The sequence below is a fragment of the Salminus brasiliensis genome, chromosome 8 (assembly GCF_030463535.1).
Source record: "Salminus brasiliensis chromosome 8, fSalBra1.hap2, whole genome shotgun sequence".
In the NCBI taxonomy this organism is placed as follows: domain Eukaryota; kingdom Metazoa; phylum Chordata; class Actinopteri; order Characiformes; family Bryconidae; genus Salminus; species Salminus brasiliensis.
The window spans coordinates 17,328,425-17,341,608 of NC_132885.1; the positions used below are offsets into that span (position 1 = coordinate 17,328,425).

Consider the following 13,184-nt stretch of genomic DNA (forward strand, 5'->3'; position numbering starts at 1 on the left):
AGGCAAATTTTAGTCCAGAGCAGGAAAAAACAACAGCACAGTGAAGCCGGAGCCAAATGCTACAGTGATAAACGACAGAGCATCGCAGCCTGTGGGGGGAAGAGTGCGAACACTTCCAGCACCCAAGTACTGGAGAATGTGTACAAACAAGTGCAGTAAATCACTTCTTTGCCTGCAGACAAAATATACTTTTTCTTTCTATGAAGACTTCTAAAAAAGTCTCCACATGTCATCCTATAACAGCAAGACCTGTGGGTTTACCAATGCCGGAAAAAACCTGAGGCTGAATCCACAAAAGTAAAGAAACTAAAAAAACCTTATCTTACAAAGAATCTTGAGATAAATACTAAGACGTAGAAAAGAATGGGCTTTATTCAGCAGTCGTTTGAGAAGAGAAACTTAGGAGACGTAAGAGACACTTCTTTTAAAACCCCACTTTCCCAGTTCTTACATGGGATTTGTTTAATTTAGGGAAACAATGGGATCCACCATTACAAGAGAATAGCTGTGAACATTTCTGCTGTCTAAAAACGCAGGCCAAGCCACATACAATTGCAAGTGTAAACGCATTAAGATGAATTTTGAACATATACAAATCAGATTACTCAAACCATTTCATAAAGTGGTCATGAAGGGATGCATTTGAGCCACGTTATAGCAGTGCAAGCACATCAGTCTCCTCAAGACACATTCAACAATCAAAACTCCCCCCATTACAACCAAAACACCAGTAATAATTGCTGAGTACATTTGCATATTTAGCCACGTCCCACATAGCAACTGGATTTACGCATTTGAATGCACATGGCTAGAATCTTATTAGGATACAATCCAGATACTAGTTACATCAAGTGACCAGGTGTAAACGGGGTCTTACGAGTTCTCAGATATTCTCTTGAGAAAGTTCTACATATATTTATGTAGACAGTACTTCATTACAGTATTAGTCTATTCTAACTAGCTAAGGTTTTTTCTTGGGTAAATAGCAAAGCACTTTGTAAGTCGCTCTGGATAAGAGCGTCTGCTAAATGCCATAAATGTAAATGTAAGAACAATCTCCACTTTTAGTTTTGTTCAATTATACACTTTAGTAATTCAACTATTTAAACTGACTGAAATTGGATTCTAGAGGCTGACCTTCTGACCTCACAGAGCCTAAGACCAGTGTGAGACGATCGCAAGGTTAGAAAAATATTTACAAGCATACTCTTTAAAAATATGATTAGTTCTTAGAATTGAAACTGAGAAAATTGATTGTTAATAAAGATTAACTGTTTATCTAAACTTTAACTTAGGTTTAATCCTAAATTAAGGGAGAAAAAAACACATTTAAGAAGAATTCCTTCCTAAGGCACGTTTGTAAATCCAGGCCCTGAACTGCCAACTCCATAACTCCAGCATCGGACTCGTAAATCTATCAGTAGTATTGTCATGCTTGTCTCTTTTATAGTTCTGCGTGGATTAACAGCTCTTGCTGTATCCGTTTGGCATAGATTCAGCATAATCTCTTCCATACAAGGACCCTGCCCTGAAGGCCTTTGCTCTGAACTCTTCCTCACAGGAGGCAGAAGTCTGATGTGTTTCTGCTTTTCTGTGTAAATACACGCATATCGCTTCTGGCCTGGGAAAAGGGAGGTACAATACTGATTGCATTAAGGCAGCTTCGGCTACTTCCTGTGCGTTGATTCAATAAAAATGCTGCTAATAGGTTCTTAAAGGGGCTTTGTGTTCATGCGCTCAAATGGGTTCCAGAGCTGGGTTGAGATATGTACATGTGTTTTAGGGTCTGCATGTGTTTGTGTGTCTGTATAGTGTTGTATAATATTGTGGGGTGGAGATCGTGAGTGGATCCAGAGGAGATTTTGTATTTACTGTATGTGAGGGAGTGTGTGTGTGTGTGTGTATGTGTATACCTCTATAGCCAGCTGGAACTGCTCATGCTCTCTCTGTAGCTGCTCAGCCTCAGACAGGGAGCTGGCGTTCACCATGCTGGCATTCAGCATGGACTCACCATTACGGATCCATCCCAGCACCTAAACACAAAACCACACACGTTCACACTCACATACACATGAGCCAGACACCCTGCAGTTCTCATTTGTCCTTACTGAACTTTGTTTGTTATACTTTAATATGAATAATACACAGCAGTGTTTGGTTTCGTGGGAGTTTAAGCCTTTTCATTCTGGACTAATCCAGAGTACTTAAATCAAACTTTTCTGGAGTCCACAGTGGCCACACTCTTTACCTGAGAAGAATCCCTAAATCCGACACTCATCCGGCTCATCCTTTCCCCTCCCTCTCTCACCCTTTCTTCATTCTGCTATGAAGCCATTTTTCCCATTAGCACTGATGCAAGTGACAGCACTTGATGCTTGTGTCTGGGGACACACTTTGGCCCTCGATTAGGGGCTGAATGAGATTAGTGGACTAGCGGGGGGCGGGGTGGACACTGAAGGAGCAGCGGCCATCAGCCTGTTCCTTACTGCATTGCTTTATATTGATCTTCAATCTGGGCCATTGAAACTGATCCATAATGGGCAGCATAAACACTCCAAAAAGGTTTATCCTGTTGTACAATATATAGACAAAAGTATTGGGACACATGCTTGTTCACTGTTTCTTCTAAAATAAAAAATAGTCTCTGATGCTTTTGTTGACCAAACTGTCTCTAATATTCAGGGAGGGATTTCTACTAGATTCGACTTCATTTAGCAACAAGAGTGTTGGATGATCACCACCACCCCTTATCTCCAACTCCCCAACTCATCCCAAACTCACCAACTCATTCCTAAAAGTAGAGGATGGAGCACCATTATTCCAGAGAACATAATTCTACTGCTCCACAGCTCAATGCTGGGGGGCTTTATACTCCTCTAGCCCACACCTGACATTATACATTGATTAGGTTCATGTTAATCTGCTCCAGAGAGTCCTATTCTATTGCTAATACTTCTCTACAGAGACTAGACGTTGAGTGTGTGTATTGTATGTCAGCAATGGGTGCAACTTGTATCTAGAGAATGTCAGCTTTACTGGAGAAGGAAAATTTCTATTGGTCTCTTAATTATGAATTTTTTATATAATATAAAAAAACCAGATTCAAATTATGTCAAAAAAGTAAAAAAAAAAGGAGACAAGGCAACAGCGGCAATATTAAACACATATTGAACGTTTGATTTTTTAACTGCTGTTGACGTCATACTCTGTAGACAGTGCTAAGACTGCTACATTCAAATGAAGCACCTGGTACCAATGTTTTATTAAAAACGTTATTAAAAAGTGGAAAAGTGTCCCTTGTGGCAGATCCTGTGCAGCATATGCAGCTATTACGAGGCGCAGCTGCAGCTTTCTGATTCATTTTAAGAGGCACACACTGGCTCCACTGTGTTTCTGTATGGTCCTTCAAGAATATGCATTCAAACACTGTACCAGGCTCTGGAAGTTCTACTTCCAGAGGTGGAATGTTTATGCGGTGTGTATAAATCTCCAACCACTGCAGAGGAACAACATCAATAATTTACAGACCTTCTGCAATGCTTTTGCAACTCTGTATGATTTCCTAGTCGAGATGCTGCTTTCCTACGATATAGAATAAACAAAGACTGCTAAACGTTGCAGGCCTGGATTACTGAAGTGTACAGCAGAGCTGGAGCTGCACTGGGAGATAAAGTATTAGCACCAGCAAAGTGGAGGCATGGCATGTTTTATTCATGTGGCCACACTTTTCAAAACAAACAGTGTACTGAGAACGAGGACGGAGAGCAGCAGAACTAGCCTGTACTGTGCCTCTGTATAGCTCGCTGCACAGACCTCATCATATTTACAGTGCTCCACAACGCCACAGCTCTCGGTGGCATTGCTACTCTCCTCATTAGGATAACATAAGCTGCATGGATCAGCCAGACTAGATATGCTTGCAAAAATGTGTACTTAAGCAATGTGCATGTTTGTACACTACATATCCTAATGTTTGTGGACACCCCTTCTAATGAATGCACACAAACACACAGTTTGTCTAGTCCCTGTAGAGAAGTACTGGCAATAGAATAGGATTCTCTGGAGCAAATAAACATGAACCTACTGGCGCCCTGCCTTATGTAATCAAATCCTAACAGTAATGCTCCACAATCTAGTAGCATGCCTTCGCTGGACATGAGAGAATCTTTTTTTAAACACCCGCGATTTTGGAAGAAACAATGAATGAGCAGGTGTCCCTATACTTTTGTCACTGTTGTGTATGTGTGTGTATATCGTCACTGTCACATTTAAACCACATAATAACCACAAATAAAACATTCACAGTGCCTTTAAATCATATATAGGGCATTAAATCATATATATATATATATATATATATATATATATATATATAAAACATTCATAAAATATATAAAATTTCATAAAATAATCAATTACAATATTTAATTAAATAAAGGTTATTAAATGTTAGATTATATTTCATAATTATCTATCTCCATTGTTTTTCACTATTTGCTCTATATTGTTAGGTGAGCTCAATTTCTTGATATTTGATATTTCTTCTAGCTATTGATACACTAATGATACACTGTTTTATATTTCACTATATTCATTCTGGACACATCCAACACTTCTCTGTTTTTATTTATAACATCCAACTTTCTTAAACATGAAAATATCTGGGTTTTAAATAACAGAAAACAGTGATCTAAACTTTTAGACACATTACATGTGTTTGTGAGTTTGTGTGTGTTACCTGTTTAACCTCCGCCTGTAGATGACGTAGCTGGAGACATTGCTCTAGTCGTTTCTGCGTCTGCTCTGCGCTCACGTCCAGTTCGTGTTGTTTCTCATGAAGGAATTCCAGCAGCTCCTGAACTTGAGTGGCCAAATCCACTTCTTTCTCCCCTGTCAACTCAATACCTATTTAAACACACACAGATATAAAACACACCAGTGTTATATATGGCACGTACACAGTGGTTATGTACACTCTAGTGATGAACAAAGTGATTGAAGGATGTGGTTCAGTTCTAAAGTACATAAGTACAATAATAATAATTATCAAGTGCATAATGGTAGAAGCGCAACGCCCGTAGTGATGCATGTACGAGTTCTCTCCACTGGGTGGCAGTAGAAATCTACTTTCTCTAGGGAGCGCACAGCGCATCAATAGGGCAGCTCTTTTGTGTTCAGGACAGTATAGTAAAACCACATGGTGGGTGATTTATCCTTTTCATTCATGAACATTATCTAGGAGCCCTGATTGACAACACAGCTCACAGCTATGCATGCTGCAGTGTTCCAGATCAAAGCAACAGACCAACACATTTGAAATGTGCCAAAATCAACAGTGAATTAATGAGATTTTGAGATCTCAATGTTCTGAATGTTAAATAATGTACTGAAATTAAACTGAAGACAACTCCAATAACAGAAGTTCAATGAAGCAACCCAGAGTGCTCGGTGGAACTGGCTGGGCGTGTATCGGAGAGAGTGTGAGATTGTCACAGTGTGATCTGGCAGGGTGGCTGTCCAAAGCCAGGGCACAGAGAGAGGCTCATGAGCCAAGGCCCATATGTGGGAGAGAGGGGGGTGAGCGATGGGTCAGCAATTTAGAGAGAGAAAGCCTGTTTCCCATGTTAAAAATATCTCTAAGAGACAGAGACTCAGAGCAGAGAGAGGGTAAGAGGATTCAGTGGGGGATGAGGGGGGATGTGTGGGGCTGGGCGATGGAGAGTTGAGAAGGTGGGGATCAAGATAGAGAGATGGAGGGAATAAGGAGAAAGGCATGGGGAAGGTTTTGCTTTTTTAACCCAATTTTTCATCTTTCTCCAGCTGGGGATCAGCACAGCTGTTGAGATAAGCCTGGGACTAGTCTCCCTGAAGATCAACAGCCCCACTGACTCAGTCGACCACATGCTGCTTATGGCTCTTTCATCTCTTTGAGTATTTCTTAGTTCTTTCTCTCTGTATCATCCCTGTCTCGTCTTTTTACCTTTCTCCTTCTCCTACCTCTGATTAGGATGACCTCAAATTTACTTGTGGATGTCAAAATGTTGTACTCACTTTTTACTTGTTTTCACTTATTTTTTACTCACGTTTTACTCATTTATTCATGTGGATATTCAACACTGGATCCCATATGACAGTCCTATAACATTGGATCCTATATGATATACACTATATGGACAAAATTATTGGGACACCCTCTACTTCATTATTTCTTCCAAAATGAAGAGCATTAAAAATAGTTTATCCGGCTTTTGTTGGAGTAACTCTTCTATTGTCCAGGGAAGGTGTTCTACTAGATGTCGGAGCATTGATGTGAGGATCTGAGAATCACAATCCCAACTCATCCCAAAAGTATTGGATGGAGCACCATCACTCCAGAAAACACAGATCCACTGCATCACAGCTCGATGCATTGGCCCATTCCTGGCATTAGGCATGGAGCCAATAGGTTCATATCTGCTCCAGAGAGTCCTGTTAAAATTGCCAAACTTACCAAAATACCCCACATAAATGCAGGATGGCATATCAGCCTGGAAGCATTTCAGTTCAACAGTGTGAGATCTTTCAAAACTGACTACAATATGATGTATGGTGAAGAAAACCTACACAAGCACAACAAATGCTCATGCCTGTCATATGAACAGTCTTATGAACACACCCTATGTACATGCTTTAATGGCTAGCACATTTAATGGGTAGCTATCCGCTGCCCTCGCAGCAGAATAGCTGTTTACTGATATAGGAAGGGTTTGGGTATTGAGTTTTCAGCTTGCCTGTGAACATGATTACAGGCAAAAAAGCATGACAGTTGCTATGTAAGTGTTTAACATGTTCTTGCTGCCTGAGTGACAGCACCCCATCCGCCATTCATTCATTTATTCATGCATTCATTCATTCAGTCATTCAATCAGTCAACCATCTATCTATCTCCCATCTTCTTTCGACCCATCATCAGTCTCCTGTCCTCACTCTTTCTCTCGCTCTCACCTGAAGCCTGGACCTCCATGATGTACTGGTGCAGGTCCTGGCCTTGCTGAATGACCTCATAGGTCATGTTGTTCATGGCCACTTTTCTCTCTGCATGCCGCTGTAGCCTCTGCTCCACGAGACTGGGCTCCTCAGCATTAAACTCGCTCACCTGCCGCATCAAGTCCTCATTCCACGCATCCAGCTCCGCAGTGACCTGCAGGTTGTAGGATAGAGTAAAAAGTATAGCCTTATGCATATATCTTTTACCACTTTGACAAGCATTAATTACTAAAGAGACGTGGCATTGCTGTCAGACAAAAACCTTGTATCTCCATTTTTGATGTTTTGACATAGTGTAGATCTTGCAGTGTCATTAATTAATGGGCAAATAGAAATGCCTTAGTTTACAATATTTTTACACTTTTTCACTGAAAGTTGAGCATTTTTTCCCCTCCTTTTATAAAGTTGTCATTTTGGAGATACAGCTTTTTTGTGTGTGACAGTGAGGCATGGTCTTGCTGTATAGGCATTAGTAATACATTACATAACACATCGGTCATTACTTTCAAGCATAGGCCAATAACTGACAGGCTGAAATCACATTATGTAGCACCATCATTTGAGAGGTTTCACCCTGCTTAAGGTGAAGTTCTTGAGAACCAATGCTACACCATTTCAGCCCAAGACTGTTTTGCACCCTGTCTATACATATCACCATTGATTAAATCTGAAATTGCATAATAAACAAAACTCCACACACTGTCCCACCCACTACATATCCTCCTGTAATCCTCCTGTACAAGCAAGTAAAAGCAACTAGTTGTAGCTTGTTGAAGCAATCTGTGCCTCCAAAAGTGTGTTGAAATTAAATGTGATTTGTCTTTGAACCAAAGGCTGGTGATACCATCTTTCTTTTTTTCTTTCATCGTTGATGTCTTTATATGGTGCTCCCAGAGCTTGAAACACCGATCACAAAATTCTTCAGTAAGAAACACAGTCTTTGAGCAGAACATACACGATTTCACAGCACACTTTTCAGAGGAGGATTACTATGAGTCAGCCAGCAAGGCTTCACACGTTATCTGATTTTACATATCAAAGATGTGTTTTCCCCCGAAACCCAAACACAGAGACACACACCCAATTTTAATCTCGATTTCTCAGTAGGAGCCCACTGATACTATGTTGTTTGACTGATATTAAGGTATCATAGATTTGCTGCTGTCAGTGGGAAGCCTGCCCATAAAGCACTGATCATGCATGAGAAAACCACGTTCAGGAATATGAAGCTACTGAACACCAAAAACAATTGTTTTACAGTAGAGGAACTATTGAACTATACATGAGAATTCATGTAGTTTTTGTGGTTCATAGTTGCTTGCTTAAAGCTACCGGTCAAAAGTTTTAGAACACATCACTTTTTTTTCAGTAGTCCACTGGTAAAGTTGCATGGCCCAGGCAAGCCTGCTTTTGTTATACTGCCATTTTAGCATTGACTTACTTACTGCCACTCCACCTGTCAAGTCTTCTTCAAGACTAAACTGCTTTGTCATGTGAGCTGCCTATCACACAAGCTGTTGACTTTCAGAAACTTGTCTTCTGATGCTGTTGTGGATTTGAGTCTGTTAGATCTCTTCCTGTTCCTAAAGCCTATTGATGATGTGGAAAACTGTACTCTCCACACTCTGGCTTTGCCTGTAATTTCTCTACAGACAGGAAAGAGCTACACTTTCAAGCATTATAACAGCCTTTATTTGTTAATTGTCTTTTTCTAGACAATCCAGCCGTGTAATTCTGTCTATATATTTCGACAGTGAGTGTAGTAACACAGTCTGTTCCAACACTGATTTTATACAGACTAAGGGGGTTGTAAATTGTGAATTGTTTGCATCAATTTTCAAAGCCTAACTGATGTCAATTGCTACAGAACAGCCGTAAGCTGTTAACCAAAGACTTCCCAAGTTCTTCACAAGTTCCCAAAAAGGTCAATTGCGTAACAATTTACATTATTTTTCAATTTTTGGTTCATTCCTTTCCTCAAAAGCCCGGGAAGTTTACTGATTATCTTTGTACAGCTTGAGGTCACTGGTCTTTGTACTAGTACAGGTTATTCACTGGACTTCACAGAACTGCTGAAGAAATAGGGTACCGTTAATGTACTGCCTTAGAAAGCACTGATCATGCTTCTTTGAATGCCACATGGGAAAAACACCTTCAGAAATATGAAGCTGTCGAACACCAAACACTTGGTTGTCCACTAGAGGAACCCTTGTTTGAAAGTTTAACATTGTGAGAATTCATGTAGTTTTCTTGAGGTTATTAGATACTCGTTTTGTATTTATACTATTTATACTATTGTATTTATACTAGTGTAAGAACCTTGATGATTAATGAAAATTATGATCGACAATGACAATTGTAACATAACAGCAAGAAAAGCACTGTTAAAGGAAAACTATCTGTCAACATTGTAACCATGTGCAATCATGCGGGCTGGTATCACTGGTATTCCACTGGCTCTTTAATATCTGTATCATGAACTGAATTTTCCTATCAGTTGGGCCGCACTCCTCACCTCAATGGTGTACTGCTCAAAGATGCGCAGCTGCAAGAAGATGTCCAGTTTGATCTTCCTCTCATGGAACAGCTCCTCCATCTGACCCTGAGCTTCATCCAGCTGCTGCAGCACACTCTCAATGTGAGCAATAGAGCTATTATGGGGCATCTTATTACTGCTCATCGCTGAGTCTCTGTGGCAGAAAAGGGAAGAGATAACGCTAACATGTGTGTTCAGAGTGTGTGAGTTTAAGTGTGTGTGTGTGTTGATTCCAACCTGAGTTGCTGAATGAGGTCCTCTCCCTCTTTAATAACATTGAGCGTGGCCTCCAGTGTGGCGGTCTGCTGCTGCTGGAACTGCTTGATAAGCTCCTGTACAGAATCCACTGAGTCTGAACACACTTCCTCCAACAGCTCCTTCTGCAGATCCTCCATCCATGTCCACAGCTGCAAACACACACACACACACACACATACACACACACATTTAAATAAAGTAACCAATTAACACAGGAGCTATGCAGAAACATATCTGTAGTTGTATCTTGTAGCTAAACGCAATGTTTCGACAACATCAGAATATTCATGTTTTCCTGACATTATGGAGACATAACCCCACAATGGAAATAAATCAGAGTACATACACACATACACACACACACAAACACACACAAACACACACACACACACACACGATGGACTACTTTAGCTGGGCAATATTACATCTATTCTTAAACCTACCTGTAACCATAACGTCTTTTGCCTGTTTTCCTTTTCCCTTTATTTGGAAGCCACCTACATTGGGACTTTGACACTTGCATAAGCACTAAATATTGGATGTCTATGAAAGAATTCGATATCTTTAGATTAAAGCAACAATTTTCTTGAAATTTATGATTTCCATACATTTCACAGAAAACTGTTACAAGCGTGATGCTTTATACAGTGTTAAAAATACTGTATAACAATGCCGCTTTGCCATCAGTGGCCGGAGTCTGCACTCTCTCCAAGTGGGTAGATGGCGCTCTCTCCCCTCATCACTCTTAAGCAATGTTGGCCGTCACAGGCGTCTTTTGGCTGGTGCAGTGGAGCTGGGGACCATGCGTTTTCCTCCGAACGTGCTGCATTAGGGCCAGTTCGAAAAAGGCAGTGGTTGGATATGCATGTAATGAAGGAGACGTGTTAAGTCCTAATCCTTCTAGTGTTGGGAGCATTGCTAGTGCTAGTGGGAGCTATGAATGGGTGGGAGTTTACTGGCAGTACCAAATCGGGAGACAAACAGCATATAGCAAATAGCATTAAATATAAAGGTTCTTATTCCAATACCGTGTCATTTACTTCTACTGACCAGCTCATAAATACTATTAAATACATAGTTTAATGTTTATACATATGCTATTAATTCCCTATGTAGGTAGTCTTCAAAGGTGGACATTTACACTGCCCACTGCCACTACCCTTCACACAGACTGTTCTCTCTCCTGCCATCAACACGACCAGACTCTGCAATAGCTTCTTCCCCAAGCCATCAGACTTCTCAACTCAACTCAACTTCTGAACTGATGTCTTTTCTGTTACATGCTATTTATTACAAACTGCATAATTTGCACACTACCCCCAATTATTTATTATTCTCTGTCTGTACTGTGTTGTGTTATCTGTCCGCACTTGTATTGTGTTGCACTTGTGTTTTGTATGCACTGTCTATGTTGCACCATGGTCCTGGAGGAACGTTGTTTTGTTTCACTGTGTACTCTGTATGTAGATGAAATGACAATAAAACCTAAAAAACATAAAACATAAACATAAACATAAAACATAAAAAATATGTCTTGGTGACAGTGTATTTAAAAGCCACCTACAAGTGTGGTGAAAACAGCAGCAAATGGTTTCACTGCAAGCACCAGCAAAATGTCCCCCGATCTACAAAGCTGTCAGGTGCTCCAACCATCCGGAAGTACTAAACACAAAGTACCTCTCATAAAGTACTGAACACAAGCACACTCACACTCGTCTCCTTGCAGACACAGGCAAATCAGTGGCGCTGGCTTTATTTTGGAACACAATCAATTTCACAGTCATGTTGTCTCTGTGTGTTTCCATTATAAGAACCCGGCCAAAAATACATTTTGCCCATTGCTCAAACTGCTCCCCTCTTAAATATTTCACTGTGAAAGATTAAGCAGAGTTTAAATATTGCAGGGAGCAGGGAGGATTTGAAGACGCAATCACCCAGGAACACCTGGAGTGGCGAGAGGAAATCAGCACATTAGACTTCAGCCAGGCTTAAAGAGAATTACACATGAGCTTTTGTTGTAGTCGCTATCAACACACTCGCAAACACACAAGCAAGGAGAGCTGTCAGCACATTAGGGAGCAAGTACTTACTAGAGATAGAGGGTGAGAGGGAGGGCATAGATCATGTGTGTGTGTGTGTGTGTGTTTGTGTGTGTACTCCTGTACTACTAGCTCTGTGAGGACCAACAATGTGTCCCTCCAACAACATGAAATTACAGAGCAGAAAGATTAACTGGAGTGTAGGGCTTAGCCGTTTAGTTTAGCTGTAGGTTTAGGTGTAGGTTACTAAGGTAAGGGTTAGCGTTAGAGGATTTAGGTTTTTACGTATAAGCTTTAGGTTAAGGGTTAGGTTTTGGGATTAGTTTTAGATTTAAGGTTATGTGGGAAAATATAAAAATCAATAGCAGTCCCCACTACATATAGTAAAACAAGCATCTCTGTGTGTGTGTGTGTGTGTGTGTGTGTGTGTGTGCATGAGAGGTTTGGAGATTGAGGAAAAAGCATATATATTGTGCTTGTGTGTATCAGAGAGAGAGAGAGTAAGAAAGAGAGAGGTATGGAGAGAGACAATGTGTCAGAGAAAAAGCATTTGAGAAAAAGAGAGAGTGATAAAGAGAAAGACAATGAGAGAGAGAGAAACAGAGAGAGAGAAAGGGATGGAGAGAGCCTGTGTGTGTGTGTGTGTGTGTGAGAGAGAGAGAGAGAGAGAGAGAGAGAGAGAGAGAAATTGAGACAATGATAGAGACTGAAAGAAAAAGATAATAAAGCCTAGGTGTGTGTGACAGAGAGAGCGTGTGTGAGAGAGAGTGTGTGTCTGAGAGAGAGAGAGAGAGAGAGAGAGAGAGAAATAGTAATAATAGATAGATGGAAATAGATAATGTGTAAAAAAAAAGTGAGAAAGAAAGAGAGAGAGAGAAGGAGAGAGAGAGAGAGAGAGAGAGAGAGAGAGAGAGAGAGAGAGAGAGAGAGATGTGCTTCATGGGTTATTGGAGTAACTGCCATCTCACTTCTGAGAGCCATGCTGAGGTGAGTGTTTATTAGGTGGTAACTGTGCTGTGTCACTGCTTGACATCAATTTCCCCACCTAACTCCTCTGGGACTACCAGTCTCAGACAATCAAAAACAAAAAAAAGAAAAGCTCGTACACATGTGACAGGCAAACACACAGCGTCCACAGCAACGCAGCTCTGTAGTGAAGGTTCACAGTTTAAGGATGTTATTCCTCAACTGTGGCACACTAATTCTGGGAGACAACATGGAAGCTTAGCAGGCCTATGGAAACACGTAGGTTCCCTCCAAACAAAGGGAAAAAAGCAAAACTGCAAAAACGTATGAGACATCGCATGGTTCTGCACAATGACAGC

The 13,184-nt window shown here is 40.7% G+C and overlaps 1 protein-coding gene across 4 annotated transcripts in view; it reads right to left on the reverse strand.

The window, feature by feature from the left end:
- kalrna (kalirin RhoGEF kinase a) overlaps positions 1–13,184 on the reverse strand; it is a 210,387-nt gene that overhangs the window by 60,394 nt on the left and 136,809 nt on the right. For all 4 annotated transcript variants that reach the window (XM_072685874.1, XM_072685875.1, XM_072685873.1 and 1 more), the window contains exons 12-16: positions 9,800–9,969; positions 9,542–9,716; positions 6,985–7,180; positions 4,739–4,905; positions 1,914–2,033 (exon numbers count right to left, since the gene is read on the reverse strand). In XM_072685874.1, coding sequence (XP_072541975.1) covers positions 1,914–2,033; positions 4,739–4,905; positions 6,985–7,180; positions 9,542–9,716; positions 9,800–9,969 — 828 coding nt within the window. The remainder of the gene's footprint in view (positions 1–1,913; positions 2,034–4,738; positions 4,906–6,984; positions 7,181–9,541; positions 9,717–9,799; positions 9,970–13,184) is intronic.